The sequence below is a fragment of the Periplaneta americana genome, chromosome 2, assembly GCF_040183065.1.
Source record: "Periplaneta americana isolate PAMFEO1 chromosome 2, P.americana_PAMFEO1_priV1, whole genome shotgun sequence".
Taxonomy (NCBI): Eukaryota; Metazoa; Arthropoda; class Insecta; order Blattodea; family Blattidae; genus Periplaneta; species Periplaneta americana.
In genome coordinates this window covers 5,395,386-5,421,788 of record NC_091118.1, presented here as the reverse complement: position 1 = coordinate 5,421,788, position 26,403 = coordinate 5,395,386, and the positions used below count along the sequence as shown (strand labels likewise).

The following is a 26,403-nucleotide window of genomic DNA, read 5'->3' as shown; positions in this document are numbered from 1 at the left end:
CATGCAGCAGGAAGAGATAGAGCATACCCACTAGCAGCTACAAGTGTACCATGGTGCACTGCGTTTTCCCCGGGTAAGAGACACTAGCCCCAGGGTGCTCTGTGCTGACAACCCCTGCTCTAAATACTAAACATAGAAAAAGTTGGTTAATATGACGAAGGTTAGGTTTGGTTTGTTAAGGTTTTTAGAGCTTGTTCTCATTCGAATAATCTGATAACAAATAATGATAGATGTAGTATAGGAATTTTTTCCACGGCCTACATTAATTTGAAACTGACATGGTATAGTTGCTTCCGTTGGTAACGCAAGAAAGGCAACATGGCGGATATCAGTGGGAAATGATCTAAAATTTCTCCAATATGAACAATTTTCATATAATAATAATAATAATAATAATAATAATAATAATAATAATAATTTTTATTTGTATGTGGTTCTGCAATGGATGTTTAATGAAAATAAAATACTGAGTTCTATAATAGTTTAGATTTTATGTACATTGTTTATTAAGAACTTTAAAAAGCTTTATAGTAAGTTAATATTAAACTTATACCTTTCAAAGCTGCTGTCAATCTATTTACTACTGTCTTTATAAACCATGAAGTTCATAAATGAAGGGTACACGGGAATAACGATCAAGGTCCATTTTAGAAAGTTTCGAGAAAAACGAATTTTAAAATTTAAGCACTTATAGTTAGTTATGTGTGTATTTAATAGAAATTGATGTAGTGGAATGTCAAGAACGATTATTTCTTATTACTAGCTAGACCACATGATAGTACTTCCTTTCAACTATAAGATAGCATTATTAACTCAATTTCGATTTTTGGTGGACCTTGATCGTTTTTCCCGTGTACCCTTCAAATGCTAGTATCCTTTCCTTATATATTTTTAGAACTGTAGGCTTATTAAGAAAAATACATTGGCATTCATCCTCTGCAAGAAAGACAACACATCCCTGATTATGGACAAGCTGTCAAGAAGTAAAATTTTAACCAAAGATAGAAAGCTCTGATAGCTTTATGTTGAAATGCTCGAAAACAAACAACGTAGACTACAAATCTGATGCCAATGGGAAACAAAAACATTCTGGTAACCATGGTAACTTGATGATTCTTACTTGTGTGACTTGGGATGCAGCAGAACTTGCCAAGGTCTCTGAAGTTGATGTAGGCACTTGAATACCTTCACTTGCATCTTCCTCTGGCTCTGATAAAGACTGTTCACTGTCTACTCTGATCATAGCCAATGCTTGCTGCAAACAAAATCATCAAGAGTTATCAGATAGCCTACACCAATTGTGTTCCAGTCGACGAAGGTCCTTAAGCACTGTGACCATAATTATGATACAATCGCTCCTGGGATATGAGGTTGAAATGACAGATCACTACTTATGCATTGTCGGCTCTGGAAACACTAAAAATGCAGCAGAAAGTTTACAACGGTCACCAGACCTACATACTGATTAAGGAATCTGATCTCGTACTAGGTATCTCAACATTTTTTTACTGATCTTTATTCTTGTTCATAGGCTACTAAAATACAAATTTTAGAATCTAATTTTTATATGACAAATAGGCACTTTAGGTACTAAAAACCATTTAACAGGCATTGAAGACCTAAACAGACATTTTTGGGTTCTATAAAACTTTGCTAACCTTCATGGTTTTTCATGAAATGTGGACGTACTTTAAAATTTTTAAATAGATGCTTAAGGAAAATAATAGGATTTATTTGAGTAAGTTAGATTATTTACGACGCTTTATCAACAGCTTAGGTTATTTAGCGTCAGAATGAGATGAAGGTGATAATGCCGGTGAAATGAGTCCGGGGTCCAACACCGAAAGTTACCCAGCATTTGCTCATATTGGGTTGAGGGAAGACCCCAGAAAAAACCTCAACCAGGTAACCTGCCCCGACCGGGAATCGAACCCGGGCCACCTGGTTTCGCGGCCAGAAGCACTAACCGTTACTCCACAGGTGTGGACTTTTAGGGCCGTATTCACAGACATTTTTAGCGCGGGCTTTCGGTGGATTATCAGCGTTTTTCGTATTCATAAACCAGTGTTAGCGATAGGATATGATTTGAATTCTGTACTAGTAACCAGTGGATAGCCGGGGCTAGCTTAGTACGCTCGTAGCACGTGCTGCGAAATGTCTATGAATACGGCCCATAGGGCCATATTCATAGACATTCTTATCGCGGGCTTCCGGTGGATGATCAGCGAACTAACGTTTTTCATATTCATAAACCAGTGTTAGCGATATGATATGATATGAATCCTGTACAAGTAATCAGTTGATAGCCGAGGCTAGTTTAGCACGCTCGTAGCGTGGGCTAGCGAAATGTCTATGCATAGCACCATTAGTTTTTAAGTCGCGTTCAAGTGCATCTGTGACTCAAGTGTTAATGTGCTGGTCTTCGATCCAGGCGGTCCAGGTTTAATCCCCGACCAGGTCGTGCTGGAATTTGTGATGAATGAAGCATATCATTGCAGAGGGTTTCCATCTATCATATCACCGATATACTTAACTTCCTCTACACTTCCCTCTTTCACCATCATTTCCGTTTCTTTCCTACATTTCGGGCTTGCGACCAATGTAGAGTTGGCTGAGGGCCACCACTAGATATTGAACCCCATGGTTAAGTGGTCAATAGTTGTTGGTAGTAGTGCTATGTACCGTCGCAGCTCTCCACTGAGACAGGAGTAGAGGGACTATTGTGATGCCCACGTGGACAGGGAAAGATTTTCTGCAGGCTGTAGGGGAGTTTGGAGGCAGCCCGGAGGGAGATTGTAGCGCGAAAAGGCGTTAGGACATGCACATCATTTCATTCCGGGGTAATTTTAACGATACGATAGAAATGTATGATGTCATGGAAGAGTGAGAGGCCAATGTCTGATTTAAGTTTCTTTATGGGTTAGATGAATTAAGTGAGGGGATAGCTAAGTGACATTAAGCCGAGATATGTGACAAGGTTAGTGGGTTAGTTGAGGGGATTAGTTAAGTAATATGAGGCCGAGGAATTGTATGGCATACCTTTCCATCGTATCTTTCCGGGGTGTCTACGTGTGAGGGCAGTCCCAACCCATGCCCCTCTCCTTAAGGTGAACTATATAGTATAGCAGGTAGGCCTATAGTATAAGTTAATGCACGTCCAACGGCGATGAATGGACATAGACTAAGTCCTTCAGCACTCAGAGAAGAAAAAGCAATTAAGTTTACGTTTCTAGAGAAGTCTAAAAGTGACTGAAACTCTCTAAAAGTACCGCTAAATATTTAATCACGTACAACTCTCCGCAGGGTGCAAAATCCATACTCACGACAATATCCCATTCCACTTCGTTCTCCAGTCTTTCCTTCTCAATCGTGTTTACCTCGGAGTCGAGTCTTCGGTGTTTAACTTGTACAACAATGTCTTCCCGAGTTATATTTTCATACTTCACAACATCCTCATACTTCCTTTTCGGAATTTCTGTAACTGAAGAAAAGTAATTATGTTCCGACAATAACTGCGAAACCTCCATTTAATTATTATTTTTTCTCTGTAGCAATTAAAACAAAATGAATAAAATATTTATTATTGTAGCGTTTGAAGCCTAAACAAACGTTTGAAGTACGAATGTATTGTATTGGTTAATTTAGGAAGCCATGATATTACAATACATCAAACACGGCCTCCTTGATAAACTCGCGCACAGCCAACGTTATGCTGGAATATACGCTATAAGACAGTTGCTAAATTAATGTTATAAATGTGAAATGAAATATTATTTTGCTACTCGAAGGATTTAAAAATTCGTCAAATTCCTATGTGAATATATAAACTTTAGTCATTTTGTACGCTAAACTAACACGAAAGTACACCAGATTTAGAGGTAAAATCGTTACATTGGTAACACTAATCACCTGGCGTCGATTGTCAAAATGATGATACGGTCAGCAACCTCGAAATAGTCATATATAATAATAAATACCAAACAGAAACACTGTTCGGGAAAATTTCAGTATACGGATTCCTCAGTGACTAAAATACTAAAAAGAGCAGATATGCCTGCGTTTGTCTGCGCATCGTCATGCTTACGAAAAGGCAACTTCCAGTGCAAATAATTTATTTTATGTGCAGTTGGAATTTTGAAGAGGGAAAGGAAGGAATCCGTGTTCTGAAATTTATCCCAGTAATTATTTTACATCATATTCATTCACTTCCCCCCCCCCAAAAAAAAACATCGGGGAAACTGCTGACGTCATATGACAAAGGAAAGTAAAATGAACACAATAGCCAATAGATGAACGTATAATGTATCCAAGTCTACTTGACTGATTACTCCATTGCCAAGGAGAAGACGGAAGACACGTGCGGTTCACGACAGGAACTACTTGGCTGTGAGATCAAATTGCGCATGCGCGGACTTCGTTAATAACATAAAAAATTAATCAAACCAAGAACTCATGAAACATGAAGAAATTGTCTCATATGTGCTCAACTTTTTCTTCACGCACAGGAGAATGATCTGTTGACTTTCATGTGCCGCAAAATTTAATAAAGACTGGAAAATATTTAATATAAAATATAGGATAAGAAATACTAAAATTAAAGTTACGGTAAATGACAATAAAAATTACTATTTTCATTCTAATGCCTACACAGACATTATAAAAAAAAATTTAAACCAACTTAGAAGCGGAATTGAAAAAAATTCTTTGGGAGGATGAAAGTACATACAGTAATGGGTTTTAAGTGGGGGGGGGGCAAATTCCTAAAATATTTTGACATTTTTCACCAGTGTGTTTACATAAAAAAGAAACACTTTTACAACTGTGGATATATAATAAGACAAGTCCATTTCATTTCGAATATTCTTTATTTGGTATTTAATACTGTAACTTATAAATCAAAATATAAAACATTAAGACAGAATTAATTACATATTCTATTTAATTTGTGCATTTTTACATATACAACAGAAACTCAACATACTGTTAAATAGTTTAAAACTTTTACGAATTAACCTCAGTAGCAAATATAAAAATTAGATGAAAAAAACCCTCGAAAGGAGATAATATTCCTATTATCTCAAATATTCAAATATTTATACAACTTCAATTCTTTATGGAAAATATTCCAATATCCTATATGCAAGATGACTTCAATTGTTAAAGCTGGAAGTAGGAAGAACAGTTGATGCAGCACTGTCTCAAAGTATTGCTAAAAGTCACAACTGATGACATTCCATTTGTCATACACATGTATTAACTCATCTTCACAATAAAGCACATAACATATTGCTGTCATTTGATTTGTGGCATCTTGTGAGAGCCACTATTGTCACAAATAACGAAGATGCTGAAGGTCTAGCCAATAAAGGAGACTAGAATCCTTTGTATGTCTTCTTATAAGAGTTGAACTCAGAGCACTGAAAGAAGATCTCAGTAAACGCTTTCTGTTACTAAGAGGTAGAAATATGGTGACAGGTATATCAACAGTTTTCGTAAGAAGAAAGGAGAAACTTTCTCACATATCGTGCACTGATATCGTGAACTGGATGTAGTGAAGAATGGATATCGAGGGAAATTCTCTTTGGCTGCAGAAGATCTGAAGTGAACTGTTTTTCTGTTTAATTAATCTCTGACAATGGAACCTGCATTCTGTAACATCACTTTTGGTATTTCTCATGAACTGGATGGGGAAAGAAACTAGAGAAAGAAAAAAAAGGGAAAAAGCAAGAGCATCAAAAACTGAAAAAAATGGAATAATAGTAAGTGAAGCAGAACGCACGAAAATGAAATAGAAAGAAGAAACAATTAAGAGGAGATTGGCTGTCAATGTTAAAATTTCTTATATAATGATCCATTATCTCACAAACCACTAAAGGTATCGCACTAAAAATTTTACAGGATAAAGAGACAACGTTTATAAGCAAATTGAAGTAGATTTATCAATAAATACAAACTATGAAAGAAAGTTTTGATTTGTTTTTAATAATGCTGACTTTTTTTATTTTCTTATTTTCATGTAAAATAATTTTCATATCAAACTAATAGACATACACAATTTAATGTACATGTGAACATTTCTATAATTTATAGTTCTTGAGAAAATGGGGCATTTGCATAAATTATTTATTGGTTATTTTACGACGCTTTATCAACTACTATGGTTATCTAGCGTCTGAGTGAAATGAAGGTGATAATACTAGTGAAATGAGTCAAGGGTCCAGTGCCGAAATACATCCAACATTTGCTCTTACAGAGGGGGGGGGGAATGGATGAAATTTCTATTTCCTACATTTTTCAAGCTACGTCCTTGATTTTCATTTCTGCAAGTCAATTAGTTTCTGAGTTATTAACAAAAATATTCTGAAAAATTTGCATATTTCAAAATGAAATGTAAAAAATTGTAGATGATAAAAGGGTTGGCAATTTTTATCCAACCTTGGTAATGCTAGGGTTAATTTGAAGGGGTTATTCCTTGAGATATTTCAAACAAAAAATTTAAATACAATTTCGCTAGTTTTTACTTCCTTTTCGAGAAAAAAAATTGTTTTAAATCTAAATTTCATAGGGTGTTTTGAAAAAGCCATTTATTTAATTCCCATAATAATAAATAAATGATTGAAAGAATTTTAGTTTTGTCCTTTAAATGTGCAGAAATTTGATCCGAATAAATTTAATTTTTTCGTTCTGTAAAGAAATTTTTCAATGATACCGTTCTGTACTCTACAGAAGATTTCAACAAAATGTTGTCGTTGTTGTTATCTAATGCCGGGCTTTGGCAACGAAGCCATTAGCGTTCTTGCTCTCCAATATTTCTCTGTGGTGGATCCATCAGGTAGAACTTCACAGGTTATGAGATGATCTTCAGTCATTTCTTCTTCTTTGTTGCATAGAGGGCAATTTGGATTTGTGTAAATTCCTATTTTATTCAAGTGTTTGGCCAAATAATCGTGTTCTGTAAGCAGTCTGAATTTTGCTACTGCAGATTTACGTGGGATTTCTGGAATAATTTCTGTTTTTTTTATTAAAATTCTCCATTTTTTATCTTTGGCTTTGGTACATAGTGCTTGGTTTTGCTTTATTTTATATTTATTTTTAATTAGTCTTTTGATGGATATAAAAGGTAGGCTTGTATTTGTATTCTGAATTAAATTGGATCCTTTTTTGGCTAATTAGGCAAAATTTACAGAAGAGACCGAACAAAAATTATACTCCATTCAATACGAAGTATGTACAGATAAACTCAACAATACAATCTCAAACATAATTCTCGAAGCAGCAAAAAATTGAATTCCAAGAGGACAAATTATTTCAACAAAATGTTACAAATATGTGACTCTGGAGTGAGATAAAATATACTTAGAGTATTATTAGATCAAAATACTGACGGTGTTTGTCGAATTTATGGAGGAAAAAAGTAATTATACTTATTTTATGCAGGAAAATGCCACATCACATATTCCAAACACAGCCAGTAATTGAACGACCACAGCGTGTGGCCTGTCGACATACCCCAATATGAACCAGGGTTGACAAGAAGCCATAAAATTTTAATACTGACCAGTACAGTGGTAAAATGGGTTAAAAAATATATAATTAGCAATTTTAATATAATTACTTGATTTTTATAAATTTAAATTGAAACTAAAGTCAGTTACACATTTTACAAGTTAAAGACAAAGTTTGCACCATGGCCTGGTGGAAATCTATGCAAAGACAAAAACACTGACAGTGAATTTGTGGATTTTGTGCTTCATTTACAGAAATGCACTACAAGTTCCTCATGTATCTTCTAAAATCTCAGTTTTCACCAAAATAAATTAAGACCCACTTAGGATTGCAAACAGCTACGAAGTTGTATGTTGCAGGTTATTATATAAAACTGGTATGCAGGAACCAGAATGACAGCCAATTCATGCAAACACAAAGAGGTCTGTGTAAATACAACTTAGGTACTTTGAGCCTACTCCCTTAGCACATATAGTTTCGTTATTCATATGCCACCTGTATCTTGGAGGTTATATTAAATACTAAAGTCTAAGCCACTGCTTCCAAGTGCTCGTCTTTTCTGTAATTCTAAACACAAATGCCACTTTTGTCATTTCATCATTTTGGTCAATTTTGTGATCAGAATTATTATTAACTAGGACGATTAAAACCACCCCTGGTTAAAACTTGCCAACCCTGATATGAATTGGTGCAATATTTTTGAGGGGAAGTTCACAGACAAAGTATATGACAATGGCCTTCACTTACTAACCTAACATCGTGCGAGAAACTCTAACATTTCACCAGGTCGCAACACGCACTTGCAGAAGTTGGTACGCACATATTCAGGCATCTGGTAAATGGCACTTTATCATGGAGGTGAGTTAACTCACTGAAATAACACTCAAGCTGCAGCCAACGACAATCACAAAGAGATGGTACAGAGGAAGTAGGTATTGACGTCATGTAAGATCGATTTTTGTCTCACACATTATCACAACAGTTTGAGCTCAGAGTGCCACATCTGCAGGCGGGGGCCATCTTGACTGCTGGGCTGGATTTCTACGTCTCCGTTTGAGAGTGCCCAGGATGTTGAGCATTTCCTGCATCGCTGCTGGGGGTTCCTCCTTCTTCTCTTCCTTCTGCTTCTGGAAAACGGATAACATTACTTCAGAAACATCGCCTGCAGCTATCACATCACATGCAGTCGGACAATCTGAGAAGTAATATGATTATCTACACTTGTTCTGAAATACCATATCAGCTACTAATAAACAGAAACTAAACTAGAAAGCTTTCCCACTATAGTCCCGACGCTGTTATTTCCGGCGTGACTCCGCCTCTTTGCTTACGTCTTAGGAAGTGAAGGCTCTATAAAGTCTAGGTAGGTAGTATCATTAGTCATTTTTGTTCTTTCGTTCCCGAGCTACCATACGAGGAATCTATTTGCCACACCATTAAACATTATCATGTCGTAGCTCCTATCATAATAAATCAAACGCACTCTAATTCAGCAAATAATTGAGCGGCAAATAACGTCTTCGTGTGCTTTATGCGAACGCCAACGAAAGAGCTAAAATGGCGGGCGATTATATTAAGTATTTATCGAGCCTGAAGAAATGAATCAGCGAATCACAAGACGCACACGTTTAAATGTAGCGACCTGCAACGCGATTGGCTGCCGGAAATTAGAGCAACGGGACTATAGATATCGTTAGGGTGTCAGAATGTTAAAGCCCACACATCACCCATTTCTGTTAGAGGCTGAGTGACCTCCAAGGCTATACTGCTGTCAGAAGGGTTAAATCAATGAAGAAAAGCTATGACACCATCAGGAATCGAACCTACGACTTTCTGGCTTGTAGCAAATACCTTAATGCGCCCTGACAGACAGCAGAGAGTATATAAAACCCAGCAACTACTCCGATTAAAACAAAGCAAATAAACAAATTGTGGTAAGTCTTGAAACACAAGTCCCTTAACGTATGGCAAATTAATCAGGCTTCAAAATTCTGATAAATGAAACGGATAACATTTACTGTACACTAAAAACACGCATTTCGATTCATTCAAGAATTAATACATGTCAAGAAAAATCGAGAAATGCCAACTGAAAAAAAAAATTAATTACCGTATCATGTTTCAATATTATCAAATTAATAACTTCAACGTGAAATGCTGTCATGGTCTAAATAAATGAAATAAATAAGTCAATGGGAGGTAAATAACTGAGTGAATGAATGAATAAATCAACCAATCAATTAATCAATCTATCAATTGGTAAATAAATAAACAAATAAAGGAATAAATAAAAGAACAAAAAAATAGATACATAAAAATGAACAAATAGACAAATAAATAAACAGATAAATAATTAAATAAAAAATAAATAAGAGAACAAATAAATAGATGGATAAATAAATCAATGAACAAATAGACAAATACCAAATAAATACGCAAGTAAATAAATAGAAGAAAAAATAAACAGATAAATAAATAAAAGAACAACTAACTAGATAGATAAATTAAATAAAATAACAAATAAACAGATGGATAAATAAATAAATGAACAAATAGACAAATACCAAATAAATACGCAAGTAAATAAATAGAAGAAAAAATAAACAGATAAATAAATAAAAGAACAACTAACTAGATAGATAAATTAAATAAAAGAACAAATAAACAGATGGATAAATAAATAAATAAAAGAACAAATAAACAGATGGATAAATAAATAAAAGAACAAATAAACAGATGGATAAATAAATAAATAAATAAAAGAATAAATAGATAGATAAATAAATAAATGAACAAATAGAAAAATAAATAAAATAACAAATAAATAAATAAAAGCACTAATAAATAAACGAACAAATAGACAAATAAATATATAAACAGGTAAATAAATAAATAAATAAATAGATAAAGAAATAAATAAGTAAGCAGATAAATAAATAAATAAAGAAACAAATAAATAAGAAAATAAACAAACAAATATATATAAACCCTAAAAGAAATAGGGTCATTATTGTCGAAGGATTTAACAACAGATAACTACAAAAAGATTGGAAGTATATTTACAAGGATGGCTCTATTTTGGAGCTGCAGCAGGAGCAACTGCATACATTTCATCCTTCTATAAAAATGTTTGAAATTATACAATAAATTTCTATGGCGAAGTTAATGCTATTCAGAGATTGCTCAAAAATACAAAGGAGAGTCAGTAAAAAAAGTTACAAATTGAAGCAGTGACCTATTATACTGGTGAATTAGGCACCTGAAGCTATCACACTAGATGGCAGTATTATCGATGTGCGCACAAACGAAACAAAGAAATGGTAGTTGCAAGATAGCGGAAATGGCATGGGTGCGCCATGGTAACTTGATCCGAGCATTGATGCAAGTTTGTCCCAGGCTGGTAATGATGCACCAAAGACTCATCACCTGTGATTATCCAGGCTAGCATGTCGTTCCCTTCATCCTGTCCGCTCAGATCAAATCGCCAACCTGTTGCACATTTGTCTCCGTGGCCCTCTCCACTGGCCGATCAACTTGGCATTCGATACTTGTCCGCCCTTCAGAGAACTTCTGCATCCAATTGTAGTAAGCAGCTTGTTATAACAGGCAATGCTTAACATACATATGTCGACCTGGTTGGCAAGTTGGTATAGTGCTGGCCTTCTATGCCCAAGGTTGCGGGTTCGATCCCGGTCCAGGTCGATGGCATTTAAGTGTGCTTAAATGTGACAGGCTCATGTCAGTAGATTTACTGGCATGTAAAAGAACTCCTGCAGGACAAAATTCCGGCACATCCGGCGACGCTGATATAACCACTGCAGTTGCGAGCGTCGTTAAATAAAAACATAATATTTAATATTAACATACATGAGGAACATTTCTTTATGAATATTCTTTGCAGCCAAACCTTTCGCTCAGAAAAGTCGCACAACAGAGCACTGCTCTACAATAATACACTTGTGCAGAGGTGCCGCCATTTTACTACTGCTGCTTCTGTTTTTCCCTTTTGCACAATCAATCGTCTTGACATCTGGATAATACTGCCATCTGGCAGTGATAGCCTCAGGCACCTCATTAAAAAATGAAGGTTGCTACTTCAATTTATAACTAACTGACTCACTGTATGCATTATTTTGTTCGTTTACACAAATGCAAAAACTTAGTTTTCTTATCGGACTCTCAAGCTGCAATCCAGAACATCAGTTCAATTTATCCGCTATTTATGCATATTCAGTTTTAACAACTCGACTTATCCATTTTTTGTTCATTTCTGTTCGTGATGAAATAAGTAAAAAGAAGCGGCAGACAAGAACTCAACATGACGTCAGCAAGTCCCTGGTTGCTCCGCTACCACGGTGTTCTTACCTCTGTAGCTTTAAGCGTGAACTTTCCTCCCTTGATTTGATTTATGATGTCATCAATGGCTCCTGAAACAAACATTTACGACAGTTAGTGTTAAGTTCAGGATGACGAAGTAATGTTTATATGACCTAAAAATAGCCGAAAAATAAAATGTCCTTACGTTTTACATAACAGTGCCATGAAAGTTTTAAAAATGATCTTAAAAGTTAAAGCAAGGGAGTGTATATGAACAGATAATAAACATAAAAGAGCAGACAGTTTTAAAATAAATCAGAATTACTTTCTTCTTTCTGCTTTTTTTGTATTAAAAATAATTCTCAATTAATACAAATTCATGGATCACCATGGTTCATTCTGCAACACAAAATTGATTGGTTTTTAAACTCAAGTAAAACTAACATTTATTCAATGCTATGAAAATTACAAAACTTGCTGTATAAAAGTTTTTATTTCTTCTTTTAGGAGGTGGCGGTCATATCATGCATTAGGATTCAAGATACCGGTACGTTAAGAAATATTAAACAAATAAAAAATCCTGCTTTCGGACGATTTAAACCTGCAGGGTGTCATTATTTGCAATGGGATAAAATATAAATGTATTGATGAATTCAGTAACGAATTATTTCCTTTTCAACATAAACTGCATTTGATAAATATATATAGACTACAATATATTATTGCCACACATTAATGCAAGGATGACAGAGAAAGGGGTGGAAGCATGGGGAAAGCATTGGTTCCCCTTCCACAGTCCACGGGCATTGAATGACGTCTCTGTGATCCGTCCACAACCATGTGGCGGATTACAACAAACTGGTGTTCACGAACAAAATGACGAAAGTATTTCCGATCAATTATAACACTAAATTTAACCAACAAATTCGAATTAAATGCATAAGTATGAGGTGTACGAGGAAATTGGGTGCCTTTCTGCTGACGATTCAACTCGAAGAGCAGATATCATTGTTATAGACCGAAAAAAAAATTGTGGACTCATTGTCGATCCCACAGTCTGTTTTGAGAACAGCGAGGAACAACCTAGAGAAGTCTGCAAAGAAAAATGGGCAATTTATCTGCCATGCTGCAGCGATTTGGGGACCAAATATAACATCAAGACATGGGACGTTATAGGAATTATGATTGGGGCTAGAGGCACAATCCCACGGGAGTCCTTAGAAGTCTTCCGAAAATTAAAAGTTCCTGACAGCACTCTGGACATGATATCCTCCACTGCATTGAAGTCATCAATTAGCATAATTAATCATCACTTATATTCTTTATAAAATGTAATTTGTCTTGTAGCCTAAATTGTTTGTTACATTTCCAATAAATTTCTCAATGACAGCCTACCTAACTAGGGTTTCTATTAAAGAAAAAATTGAATTAAATATAAATATTCATTTAGAATTGATTAGGAGGCCGATTATTAAACCCTGGTTGGGACGGCTATCAACTATCTATTTACACATTTAATGTTATATAAACGAATGCAATACGTTTTTAAATACGAGATACTTAAATGCACAATTTCTCATTTAAATTAAATTGGTTAAAATGAACTGATGATACTAAATGTTTAAACAAAACATATTCTTCTTGTAGTCTTAGCAGATCAGGGAAACTTTAATCAGGAATAAACATACTTAAGCAGGATTCCTTTCAAAACATATTATTATAACGAAACATATTAAATACCTTACCACTGCACTGGTATTTAGGCATGTATAATACGATTGTATGTAAAAATAAATCATTCATGACATTTTTAAAGTATGAAAGTGCATAACTTCTAGTTTACGTGAAATTGACTATACTTATCTCATAATAAAAATTAAAACAAATCTAATTTCTCTGTAATTAATTTAGCTTTAACTACAACGTGCGTCAGGTCTCTGCATTTTTTTTATTTCACCAGTTTCATTACATTAGGCTATACTGCCTGGGGAGGGATGATGTGTATCTGTCAATTTAGAGCGATCATCACTCTTATTGAAGTTCATTTTCCAGAATGTTTGCTCACATACAGTACCGGTACGTATGTAGGATCAAACACAGAACTCGTATGAACTTTGTCATTGTTTTGAATAGAAATACTGTATTCATTTTCCCACTGCTCTTTAAACTGGTATTTTCCAAATGACATTGCACTGAATTAATAAAAAATTGCTTTCACAGTATGAACGAATTTATTGAAAACTGCCATAAATGAGTAGAAAATGAACACTTTACTTCAAGGATTTTACTTCCTCTTTTCCAGATCCTGACTTCGAAAAGGGATGTCTTCTCATGAAGGACGCACTGGTCGAAATTGACTTCAGACTGTTCATTGAAAAGTGATTTGTCTTGTAAAGTGTTACATGTTTTCTTGTGGTTGTTATTTGTTAATGTTGAAATTAATTATTATTAATGTTGACATTTTGTATGTTGCATTTTAATTACGTTGTAGCTTAGTAATTATGTGTTACTTTTGACATGTCCCATATCAGTTGGACGCAATAAATGAATATGAACATGAATTTCACTCGACACTCAATACAAACCCACTCCACCTTATCATGTGAGTGACCCATGGAGTTGAGGGAAGGGATGAATGACGTAATCCAGCTTGTGATGCATGCCACAACTGGTGTTCAGTTTTGCATCCCTGCATTAATTTCTCTCTTACTCAAATTTTTATGATGGGCCATTTTCAATAAAATTGATAAAAAGTAACTTTTTTTTTTAATTATTCGTTCTTATGGAAGAAGCAACTTGAGAGCAAAGTTAAAAAGGTTCTAGGTTTTACACAGTTGAAGTCCTAATTATATTGTAATAGAATAATCTTGTTTTACACCTTTTTTTTAAACGTGTGTTGTTTTCTTGCTATCATTAACTTCTATAAATGTGTTCTGAAAAAATGTAAAAAGAAAATTAACGCAACAGAAAAAAAATCCTTTTTAGTAATATATGTCACAATAACTTCCTTAAAACAATTTTTGAAGGCAATCATAGATTGTAAAGATTGTATAGAAATATAAAAAGACTTGTAGCCAAAAGAACAGAAGAGCTATCGGCGTAGCTCAGTCGGCTAAGGTGCTTGCCTGCCAATTCAGAGTTGCGCTCGGGCACGGGTTCGATTCCCGCTTGGGTTTTTTCCGAGGTTTTCTCCGACCATAAGGCACGTCAGGTAATCTATGGCGAATCCTCGGCCTCATTTCGCTATTACAAATTCCACCGACGCTAAATAACCTCGTAGTTGATACAGCATCTTTAAATAACCAAGTAAATAAAGAGAGAGATAGAAGAATGCATGTTGAATCTTTCGTACACTACTTTTAACACTTGAATATAAATAATTGATTAACTGGCGATCTTACTCGCGTTAATTGTGTAAGCATGTGTGGCTTACAGCTGTTTCGGTGCTTCTTCACACCATCCTCAGAGCCTATAGATCTCGGCGTCATCTCGAACTTCGCTGCCTGTTGTGTGGGTGCGTTCGATTGTTGAAAAGTGTTGAAATGTGGTGTCAAATAATGTGTGTGTGTTCTGAAATTGATGTGTGTGTTCAGAATTTGATCAGGGTGTGTTCTAGTGTGTCTTTATATTTGATATTGTTCTAGTGTGTTGAGTTTTTGGTTTTTGGGTTGTATGTGTAGGATTTCCATGTCTGTATTTATGTTATTGTATGTGTGGTTACACGAGTAAGATCGCCATTTAATCAATTATTTATGTGTGTGTGTGTGTATGTAATGCTCTGGATTTAACAATGAAGTCATCATCCTTCTTGCTTCCCAATATTTTGATGGAAGGTCCACAAATGTCCTAAGAGTTTCACAATTGGCCAGGTGCTCCATCTCCTCCTTTCATATAGGGGGTTGAGAAAGGACAGTACAACCGCCAACTCTTAAAAACATGGTGTCCTTCAAGAAAATGGTTCAAATCAGCTCATTAAAATGTTGCATCAATTATTTATAGAGAAGAATGGTTTTACTGACAAACATTGCTTTTAGAAAAAAGAACTTTAATGGTGGAAAATGAAAGGTCGATATGATCCTGAGAAATGAAAGAGAGAAAAAACGACATGCAGAAGAGGATGAGGAGGACAAGAATGAAGAGAAAAGTACGAAAGGAAGGTGATAAGAAGAAATATGAGAAAGAAGTGAGTTCAACACGAAAAAGGAAGAGGGAAGAGAAGAGAAAGCAGTCTGTGTGGAGTTCTGCCTACCTCCTGGCAACGCGGCAGCTGTACTTGTCTTGCGCGGGATGCCCAGTATGTTGGCCATGTCCAGCACAGGGTTGCCTGTCTCCACATTGGATCCCGTGTCCGTGGCCGAGGGGCTGGGCCCCACCTTCACTTTGATACAGGGTGTAGGCAGCATAGATGGTGGTGGTGGTAGTGGTGGGGGTGGAGGGGGCGGTGGACATGCCTTGGCTTCCAGTTCATCCTGAAGTTCGTTTACTGTAACGAAGACATGCATAATTAAATTTAAGAAACTCAACTCTGAGAATAATGTCACACACCAGCCTGCATGGGGACGAACATGGGACTAAACACAAGGAAGGCTTCCCATTAGTTCAATAATGCCGTAATACACAGAGGGTAGGAATATCAGTGTAGCATCGGTGGCTACAAAACATACATTAAGCATCATAACATACTATCAGGGGTGATAGTAGGAGGAAGAAGAATAAAGAGCATAAGATTTGCTGATGATATGGCGTTGTTAGCAGAAGAGGAGGTGATACTAAGGGATATGCTACTGGAGCTAAATGACAGCTGTGAGCAGTATCGAAAAATGCTACAAAGCTATGTACAAAAGGTTGGATAAAAAGTAATGGCAACAGTTCGATGTTTCTGAGATGGTTTTATTCACAGGGGTACAACATTTACGTACTTTCAATATAGTCGCCCCCCTTATTTATCACCTTTTGCCAAATGTTTGGAAGGCATCGTACACAATCAGCACGTCCATCTTGTTGATGTTCCGTATTGACTGCCCTAAAGTTCATCTCTGGTATTGCACCGGGTCCCTCACAGTGGTTCTTTCACTTTGGTGAAAAGATCGTAATCGCATGGATCATATCGGGTGAGTACGGAGGATGTTCCAGAATCTCCCATTGCCAGCGGCGTAAGAGGTCCTTGACAGCAGCAGCGGTGTGACTCCTTGCATTATCATGAAGAATGATGGGGTTCTGTACCACCAAGTGTCATCGTTTTCTCCTGAGGGCTGGACGAAGGTGGTGCTGCAGGAACCTGCAGTAGTAGTCCGCGTTTGCCGTCTGCCTTGGAGGTACAGTGTGGTGCAGTATTACCCCATCAATGTCATACGCCACAATAAACATCTCCTTCACAGCACTTTCTGTAGGGCGCACTTTTTTTGGACGAAGAGAACCAGGATGCTTCCATTCATTTTTCATTGACGTTTCAAGTTTGGTTCATATGAACGAGTCCTGGTTTCGTCCAAGAAAGTCGTCACCTTCCCTTTGGTACCGGTCCAACAAGGCCTAGCATAGCGGTGCCATTGTTGCACGTCGGAAATTTCATGGAGTATCCAATGTGCTGCAATTTTGCGGTAACCCAGAATGTCGTGCAAATGTGGATCACAGTTTTGTGACATACTCCGACTTTCGCTGCTAACTCACTTGCAGTCCATCGGCGATCAGCATCCAACAGGGAAGCAAGGAGTTCAACTGTGTTGTTTTCCATGTGGGGTCGTCCTGTACGGAAGTTGTCCTGAACGGCATCCCTGCCTTCCTGGAACGCTTTAACCCATCGTGCCACTGTGCAATATGGCAAAGCTGCATCGGCACATGCTTTACGCAGTCCCTGAAAACATTCTTGTGCACTACGACCTCGTGTCACTTCAATTTTGATCCAGGAACGTTGCTCTAGTTTTGTAAACGTGGTCTTAGAGCGCTCGCACTATCCCTATGAAAGTCAACGTTCTACACACTGCAGTAGATTGACAGAGTACTGTCGCCGCTGGTGCACTAACTCATCTAACAGTCCTTGTTCATGTCCACACAGCTGGCAGCTCTTGAACGCACCATCGTCATATGACAGCAGTGTTGCCATAACTTTTTATCCAACCCTTGTATGAACTATTTATTTCTATGTTCTTGTATCTGGCGCAAAAACACTGTGTAACTATTGAAAATGGCACCAAGAATGACTATAGTCCCGTCGCTCTAATTTCCGGTAGCCAATCGTGTTGCAGGTCGGCTACATTTAAACGTGTGCGTGTGATTCGCTGATTCATTTCTTAAGGCTCGATAAATAGTTAATATAATCGCCCGCCATTTTAGCTCTTTCGTTGGCGTTCGCAGAAAGCACACGAAGACGTTATTTGCCGCTCAATTATTTGCTGAATTACGTTGCGTTTGATTTATTATCATAGGAGCTACGACATGATAATGTTTAATGGTGTGGCAAATAGATTCCTCGTCTGGTAGCTCGGCAACGTAAGAACAAAAATGGCGAACGATACTACCTACCTAGACTTTATAGAGCCTTCACTTTCTAAGACGTAAGCAAGGAGGAGGAGTCACGCCGGGAATAACAGCGTCGGGACTATAGTACTGGAGTACCAGTAGGCTATAAGTTGGTGAGTCAGCTTGTGTCATCATGACGACCTCAGAACAACCCGCTCACCTTTGGTGACGAGCTGGGACGACCTCTTCTCCGCCTGCTCTGCCCTCTGCAGGGCGCACTGCAGCTCGGACTCCGCCAGCCTCAGCTTCTCCTCCAGCAGTTCCAGCTGCGCCTCGGTCTCCCTCTCTTCCAGCTTGTCCTGCCACAAACCACATACAGTGAACAACTCACAATTAGCCAAGCAAATTCAAATGCACTGCAGACTGCTGCTGGTTTTTGTGCAAGAGCTGGCATTTTTTCTCTTTGACATGAAACATCTACCGTCTGTTTTACTGGTTACAGAACATAGGGATTTGCCATAAGAAACCTATGTGCAAAAACTATGAAGAAATAACTTTTCAGTGGGCCTTGTTTAGAAATTAACAGGCTTTCTATGCTGTTCAACATTACGAGTTTGTATAGTTTCATTAAATTTTATCAGGTTCTCTGTTCATTCTAGACCAGGGCTCTGTTTCTTTATAACAAGGGCCGTGTTGCTTTAAATCTGTGATTTCGGTATCTGATGAACTTGGAAAAGATTCACGTTAAACGTTTTTTAACATATAAAAGCTTCAGGGGAGTCAGGTGAGAAATTAGACATGCTATTATCATCATATTGTCTGTAACTTTCACATTCTGAGGTAGGATCTTGAAATTTTGAATACTGATTTAAAATATGTGCTTCTTTTCCTCAAATTTTATTTCTTCAGAATTTTATGATCATTCATTTTGCTTTTCAAAGTTTTTAATTTTCAAAAATAATTAAAAATAATTATGTACAGTCTTAGAAAAAAGTTTTGTCGCACAGATACTTTATAAGTCCCAGAACGAAGGCAGTGCGCATGATCAGACATACAACGAAACAAAACTAATCTGGCTTTCAGGTAGTAGCTCCCTGTAAAGCAGGTTTGAATAATTTCAAGGAAAAATTGTTCTGGGGCCGGGTATCTACCCCAGGAACTAAGCAAAGGGTCCTGGGATCGATACCCGGCCCCGGAACAATTTTTCCTTGAAATTATTCAAACCTGCTTTACAGGGAGCTACTACCTGAAAGCCAATACATTCGTTACTGGAGGTATGTTAACAGAAAGCCACAATTTAAAGTCACACAGTATTGTGTGCACTCATAGTTGAGTTCTGGCATCTTATCAGCTCATCTGAGGAAAAATTGTGACGGTGTCGTGTATAGTTCCTGGGGTAGCTCAGTCGGTAGAGCGTTCGCGCGCTAAGTGAAGGGTCCTGGGATCGATACCCGGTGCCGGAACAATTTTATCATTAATCTCCCGTTAAAGAAATATTAAACTCAATTTTAATTTAACAACAAATTGTAATTCTTACACAAATAGATGTGATTAATAAATGCGGGGAATATAAACACAGAAAAAGTTAATTTAATACAGTCTAATTCCAAAGAACAGTACTTAACTGTGGTATTAATTTCCAAATGAATCCAATTCTCTGTAATGACATATTATTATTCATTACAATTTCAAACAACTCATTGGCGTCATATTGATGTGTGAATCGTTTCGACTATCAATTGCATTGTTGGAATGAGGAAGCGATTATGAAGTAGTTAACGAGAAGGCTCCGCCTTGTTAAATTTAAATGCGGGGAGTATGAAGACAGAAATGAAAAGAAATATCAAACTTTTATTTCAAATCCCAAACATCCTTACAATCCCCACCATGCTCACAATAACAATCACGAATATTTAATGTATAGGGATTGCATGAATACCCTGTCACTTTTTTTTTCTTTTAACACAAACCATCACTCTCTGAGCTTTAAAAATGGCAGATTTCAGTGACGTACCTGGAGTTCCTGCAGCTCGGCGGCGTGCTTGTGGCGCTCCTCCTCCAGGCTGGTCTTGAGCACCTCCACCTCCTGCAGCAGCAGCATCACCTTCTCGTCGCCTATCACGTCCGCCAGCAGCAGCGCGCTCTGGTGCTTCAGCACGTTGCGTTCCTTCTGGGCCTGCGCATAGGTTAACAGACGACCCCTTCAATCACTGAAGGCTGCAACTCCCAACACTTGGGTTCTAATAGTCTATGATAGGTACCACAGTGCTGCATTGGAGTTAAATCGCTCGCTTGAACTCAGTCGAGTGTCGCACCCTCGAGTGAGATAATATCGGTCGTGATACGCTCGTAACAAATAGAAGCGCAGTACAAGGTCATCTCACCGACATGTCTTATCTTGTATGGAAGGCGACAGATAAGATACACATATGTTTTGCTCACACAGTAAAAATAAGGCTTTATTTTCTGCGTTTATGACAAACGTTTAATGGAACGTACCAAAACAGGAACATGAAGTTATAAATAAAATAGTATGAGAAACTTCGATATACAGTTATTATTGATAATTAATAATTATTCAATATTTGATTTACCACATAGATAATATGATAGGTCCATACATAGTGTTCCGCCTATACACTGCGACAATGTAGGAACGTTTTACAAAATATTATTGATATAGCAGATTCGGCTACAGATTTATTATTAGTATAGATGATGATGATGATATCCCAGCAGATAAAGAGGATGCATAATGGCAAGATATTCAAACAAATTGTACAGTACCAGTCAAAAAGAAAGAGAAGTTTTGGAAGACCAAATAAAGGAACGACTCAGACTTCCACAGGCCACAGGGCCTAAGAGTGGAAAGGGCAGGGATGACGTGTACCTGGTCGGCCTCACTGCGCATGCGCAGGGCTTGCTGCTTCTCGTGCTCGCACAGCTCCCTGAGCGCCGTCATCTCGCTGGCCACGAGCCGCGACACGCGTCCCAGGTTCTGCTTCATGGCCCGCAGCTCCTGCAGCTCCGTCTCGGCTCTGGTGCGTCTGCCCCGCTCCTCGTCCAGCTGCGCCCCCAGGCTCATGGCCTGCTCCTGCGCCTCGAACTCCTGCAGGCGTGCCGCGCTCAGTTCCGCCTGCAGCTGACCCACCTCCTCGCTCAGATCTGCGGCACAAACATCCACGCTCTGTCACTGGGAGCTGCTTCAATCAGGAGTCAAGTGTGGCAAGCGACTGCCTACCTTTGATTGTCTTCAGCAGGTTGTCCAGCTCCCCGTCACTAGAGGCGCCCGTGTCAGCTTCGTCTGCGATGTCGGTGATGCTCATTGGCGCCTCCTTCAGGAACTTCTGTGCCAACACGGCGCTCTTCCGCTTCAACTCCCGGTTCTGCATGTACCACTGTGGGACACCAACCAAACGTAACAGTATTAAAATATCATTAGTGTACCGAACTGACCACCAATGCATTTACTTAGTCTAACCCACACTACAGATCCTGCTGAGATTCAAAAGCAGTATAATATGAACTAACACGTAACAGAAAATGAAATATCGCTATCATGAAAAATCGTAATCTCTATCAAGAGGCATGGTGAAAATAGCGCTGAGTTTATTCCGATGATTTCGGAAGGGAAAATCCGCCATTACTCTACCTTATTATTACTGACATCATGAAACAAGAAAATCACCAGCTTTTGGTCAGCGTACTTATATGCAAGGCATAATAAAAGTCTAACCTAACCTAACCTGTCACAGATTTGTATATGCAAAGCAGTGTGTGTGTGTGTGTGTGTGTGTGTGTGTGTGTGTGTACTAGCGTGAAACATTCGTAATGTCACCAAAGTTATGTTGGTATTACAGAAGAGACAGCTGAAGATGTGGAAGTGGAGTACGAGGAACAAACTCAGTGCTAGTTTAGCCAAAGGCATAAATTATCCGATTCTAGCTTCTCTCCATATATGGTACAGTATTTACAATTTCACTAAACAACTACCAGCTACATAATAAATGTAATTTAAATTTATTTATGTATGTATGTATGTATGTATGTATGTATGTATGTATGTATGTATGTATGTATCCAATGCCTATTCACTTCACTTTTTCGTAGTTTCCTAGTACCCGGTACTCGTTACATAGGTCGTTTTTATGTTTACACAGTGGCTCCTTCTTGAAAGGATTTTAATAGTTTGTTACTAGATGTGATTCTAGTCAGTTTGTAATATATTTTTGGTCCAGGGAAAATATTCATCTTTTATGATTATACCACACTGGCTGACTTAACAGCTTATGTAACGAGTACCGGGTACTTCCGATTCGGGTTCCGCATATTGCGGATAGATGGCAGGACTGCGACCCATTTTCTAGTTGTACACCACTTCGGCGGGTCACACTGTACATGATGTGTATCTGTGGAGAGTTATGTCGTGTACTAGGGTGAGTGTATGTGTAAGTGTTCGTGTAAGTGTGTAGTGTCTGGAATGAGTGATGATGATGAAGAAGATGAGGAAGGGAGAAGGGGAAACCCGGTGCCGGCACGTAGCCTACTCCTGTCGAATAGCAGCAAGGGGGCCGCCAGGCTTAACGTCCCCATCCGACGGACGAATCACTATCAACAGTGACATATGCCTTCTCTTCATATGCACTGCGGAGAGATTTGGGTTTTAACCCAGGCGTATTGGTGCACAATTTAGTGATTAGAAGTTGTGCACCGCCATCTCTCCTAGTCCCGAGGTAGAAATTTTACATGAAATCGGGGAATCGAACCTGGACCTGCTAGTTTGGGGACAGACATGCTACCACAGAGCTAACTCGCCGGACATAATTTAAATTTATTATTTACTCAAAATAAACATCATCATGAAATCATGATGCAGATCAAGCTTAGTACCACGTCATATCGGTTGCAATAGATTCAAGATGTTTCAAAGATTAACTTTCCATGTCCAACATTGTCACGCTTCCATTCCCCACTACGCAACTTACCGCAATAAAAGCGACTAAGCAACCACACGATGAAAAGCACAAATAAATATCCTTCCACAGAGAAGGCATCTTGACAGCAGCAAAACGAACACTCACCTACCGACAGTTAACAACATCCACAATATTCAGCAATAACATACAACGCGGCGAACCGTCCGTTATCGGAGAAAGCATCATACATCAAGTCATTGTTGGAATCAGTGTTCACATTTTCAGAATTAACTTCGCCTCGTAAAATACAAAAATTTCCCCTTCCCGACACGAAATTTCTCTAGATTTTAAAAATAATATAATATTGTATTTCATGACGTTTCAGGTTTCAAATAATGGCAGAAAATGTTCTAAAGAAACAGCAAAAAACAAACAGGCAACACAACTGTCAACATTGTTTGAAATCCTACACGTTGTTATATAATTCAAAACAGTAATAATCAGTGATATTATGGAAGATTCTGGAAGACAGAAGATGTCTAAGAATAAAATGAATGTGGCCAGGTTACCGTACAGGCGTGAAGGAGGCTGTAACAACTTTAGAAAGCTAAACTCCACTATTTATACTGCATTCAATTTACTCTGACGTGACTTTGAAACTTTTCTGATAGCAAAATGTAATCTGCAAAATTGTCGTTGCTGCCTCTGATACGGTACAAGCTTTGGAGAAGTGTGTGTAATAATAATAATAATTATTCATTTATATTAATGAACGAGGAAAGATTACAATACAGAAGAAGAGAGCTGTATAATCAGCATGGAACTCCTTATAGCTATGGATTCATCAATGAATCCTGTATAGCTTGTAATTGTTTTATAATAATAATAATAATAATAATAATAATAATAATAATAATAATAATAATAATAATAATAATAATTGTTGACTGTGTCACAGATGATATCAACTCGCCCAAGTCATTTGTCAGTTTATACAATAAACAAAATAAAACATCATAAAAACAATCTTCTGAGGATTCGTAAAACATAACATCATTTTGTTCTTGACTGCAAGTACAAGTCCATTAAATTTTTAATAAAATTATTCTATCTCGTGTTCAATTTTGAATGGGGGCTTCTGGTATTTGTTTCTATAATATATCCATGAGTCATCATCGCTGAGAGAGTTTAATCCTGAAGGCATAAACGATGCAGGCCATGTCTGTTATTGGCATTGGATGTTCTTTTGTTTTGTCAACAAACGAATGCAGCGTGCATTAAAAACAAGAAATAAATTAAATGTCATGCATGTTATTATTGAAACCAAACTTAATTTAATTTTTTTTTTAATTTATTAAGGCGAAATTAATGTTACAACAGAGCATAATAAATTTTTTCTATGAACTTATTTCCGCACGTGGGTTTTAGCTGGAGAGCAGTATTGTTTCGATTTTGATCATTGTGCGAATTAATTCATGGCCAATTTGCCACGATTCCAGCAACTTCTTCGACGAAACTTCTCAGAACTGTTAACAGGTAATTCAACATTTTCTTGTTCACGTGGCAAAATAATACGTGTTTGTAAAACGGACATAATTATAAAAATTAAACTACTAAGTGCGAAACTCAGGCTTTCGAAAGTATTATCACAAATTATTACATCAATAATATCGTCTGTCTACGGTTATGCTCAGCAAACAAACTTATGACGTCATGAGCGTAAAAACAAATGCCGGAAGCTACCATTCAAAACTGAACACGGGGTATTACATGTGCATCATTCCTGGAAAAATTAAGTAACAGATACTGAGTATGATTAATTTCGACTGCTTCAGAGAATTACACTACTTTCTTAACCTATGAGAATGTGAAGGATGTACAGGAAAGGGATAAAGAGTGGAGAAATAGTAAAAGGGAGAATAAGAAGACAAGGAAGGAAAAGAGACAGAAGAACATAAAGCAGAGAAGAATGACAGAACGAGGCAAGGAGGAGGAAAAATACACAAGAATAGGGAACAGATAAGAAAAGAAAAAAGAAGACCAAGGAGGAAATAGAGAACAAAAATAAGAAGCAGGGCAGGAAACAAAAATCATCCCACGTGCAGGCACATTCAGCTGAGCTATGGATTTTGTTAGGAATTTCGTGTAGTTGTCCAGCTCTTGGTCCGGGTCCAGTGATCGCAATATGGAGTGATTGAGCGCGTCTGATCAAATAAGGCTCGGACACCTGAACGCGTCCACTTCGCAGTGCCAAGAACTCCCACAGTCGCTCGTGGGGGAACGACTTGAAGGCTGCTGCATTGTATGAAATAAATCCCACTAAATAACGGCCATTTCTCTATCTATATTGTTTCCAAGCCTGGCGTACAGAGCACAGGCTAAAAACACGAACGACTGAATTGTTAAATAATTATTACAATGCAATTAAAAAGAACTAATTTTGAATATCCATCTGCCTGTGTTTATATTCCGTCATTTTGTTACACATAACTTCTTTCATTTTAATCATTCATCTGTTCTCGTTTATATTGTCATTTTTTTTGCACTTAACTTTTTTTCCCCCTCGCTGTTATTTATACTCGCTTTAACATCTCTGGTCATATCGCGAGTTAATCTTTTGGTTGAAATCCGAAGGCCTGTGTATTATTGTTGAGACTGGTTCTATTGTTGTGAACTAGATGGCGTCTGTATATGTGTTACTGATTTGTTATGAACATGATTTCGGTGATGAATGAAGCCGGTGATATTCAGGGATGTTGTGGCCCGAATTTTCTGGCATTTGTCTTACGGCTGAAGAAAAACCCTGAAAATCCTCAACCAGGAAATTCAACCCTCTGCGTAAGAGACCAGCATGCTGACCCCTATACCACAGAGGTGGTCTTTAACTTATTTTATTAATTTTCATTCGTCTGTTTTTATTCACATTCCGTCATTTTGTTACATGTAGCTTTTTATTTCAGTCATTCATTTGTTCTCGTTCATATTCAGTCATTTTTTTATCCTCAACTTTTTTATTTTAATAATTTTCATTCATCTGTTTTTGTTACATGTAGCTTCTTTATTTCGATCATTTATCTGTTCTCGTTAATATTCAGTCATTTTGTTGAATGAATGGGGAAATGGGAGGAAAAATATTTTAAAGGTATTACGCAAAAAATGCGTCATTGCTAGGGAAACTGTGCTAAAAGGAAATGTCTATGTAAGCTTC

At 37.4% G+C, this 26,403-nt stretch overlaps 2 protein-coding genes across 6 annotated transcripts in view; both read right to left on the bottom strand.

Moving 5' to 3' along the window:
- The window catches only part of LOC138712002 (zinc finger protein 345-like), a 54,075-nt gene extending 50,425 nt beyond the window's left edge, over positions 1 to 3,650 (bottom strand). The window contains exons 1-2 of one of the 2 annotated variants that reach the window (XM_069843380.1): positions 3,324 to 3,650; positions 1,121 to 1,255 (exon numbers count right to left, since the gene is read on the bottom strand). In XM_069843380.1, the coding sequence (XP_069699481.1) occupies positions 1,121 to 1,255; positions 3,324 to 3,527 (339 nt within the window). In that variant the 5' untranslated portion in view covers positions 3,528 to 3,650. The remainder of the gene's footprint in view (positions 1 to 1,120; positions 1,256 to 3,323) is intronic. The other variant, XM_069843388.1, reaches the window with a different exon arrangement.
- A 1,196-nt stretch (positions 3,651 to 4,846) lies between these two features.
- The window catches only part of LOC138711988 (shootin-1-like), a 66,888-nt gene continuing 45,331 nt past the window's right edge, over positions 4,847 to 26,403 (bottom strand). For all 4 annotated transcript variants that reach the window (XM_069843329.1, XM_069843320.1, XM_069843339.1 and 1 more), the window contains exons 5-11: positions 21,521 to 21,677; positions 21,170 to 21,444; positions 20,294 to 20,455; positions 18,500 to 18,638; positions 16,073 to 16,306; positions 11,872 to 11,933; positions 4,847 to 8,633 (exon numbers count right to left, since the gene is read on the bottom strand). In XM_069843329.1, coding sequence (XP_069699430.1) covers positions 8,496 to 8,633; positions 11,872 to 11,933; positions 16,073 to 16,306; positions 18,500 to 18,638; positions 20,294 to 20,455; positions 21,170 to 21,444; positions 21,521 to 21,677 — 1,167 coding nt within the window. In that variant the 3' untranslated portion in view covers positions 4,847 to 8,495. The remainder of the gene's footprint in view (positions 8,634 to 11,871; positions 11,934 to 16,072; positions 16,307 to 18,499; positions 18,639 to 20,293; positions 20,456 to 21,169; positions 21,445 to 21,520; positions 21,678 to 26,403) is intronic.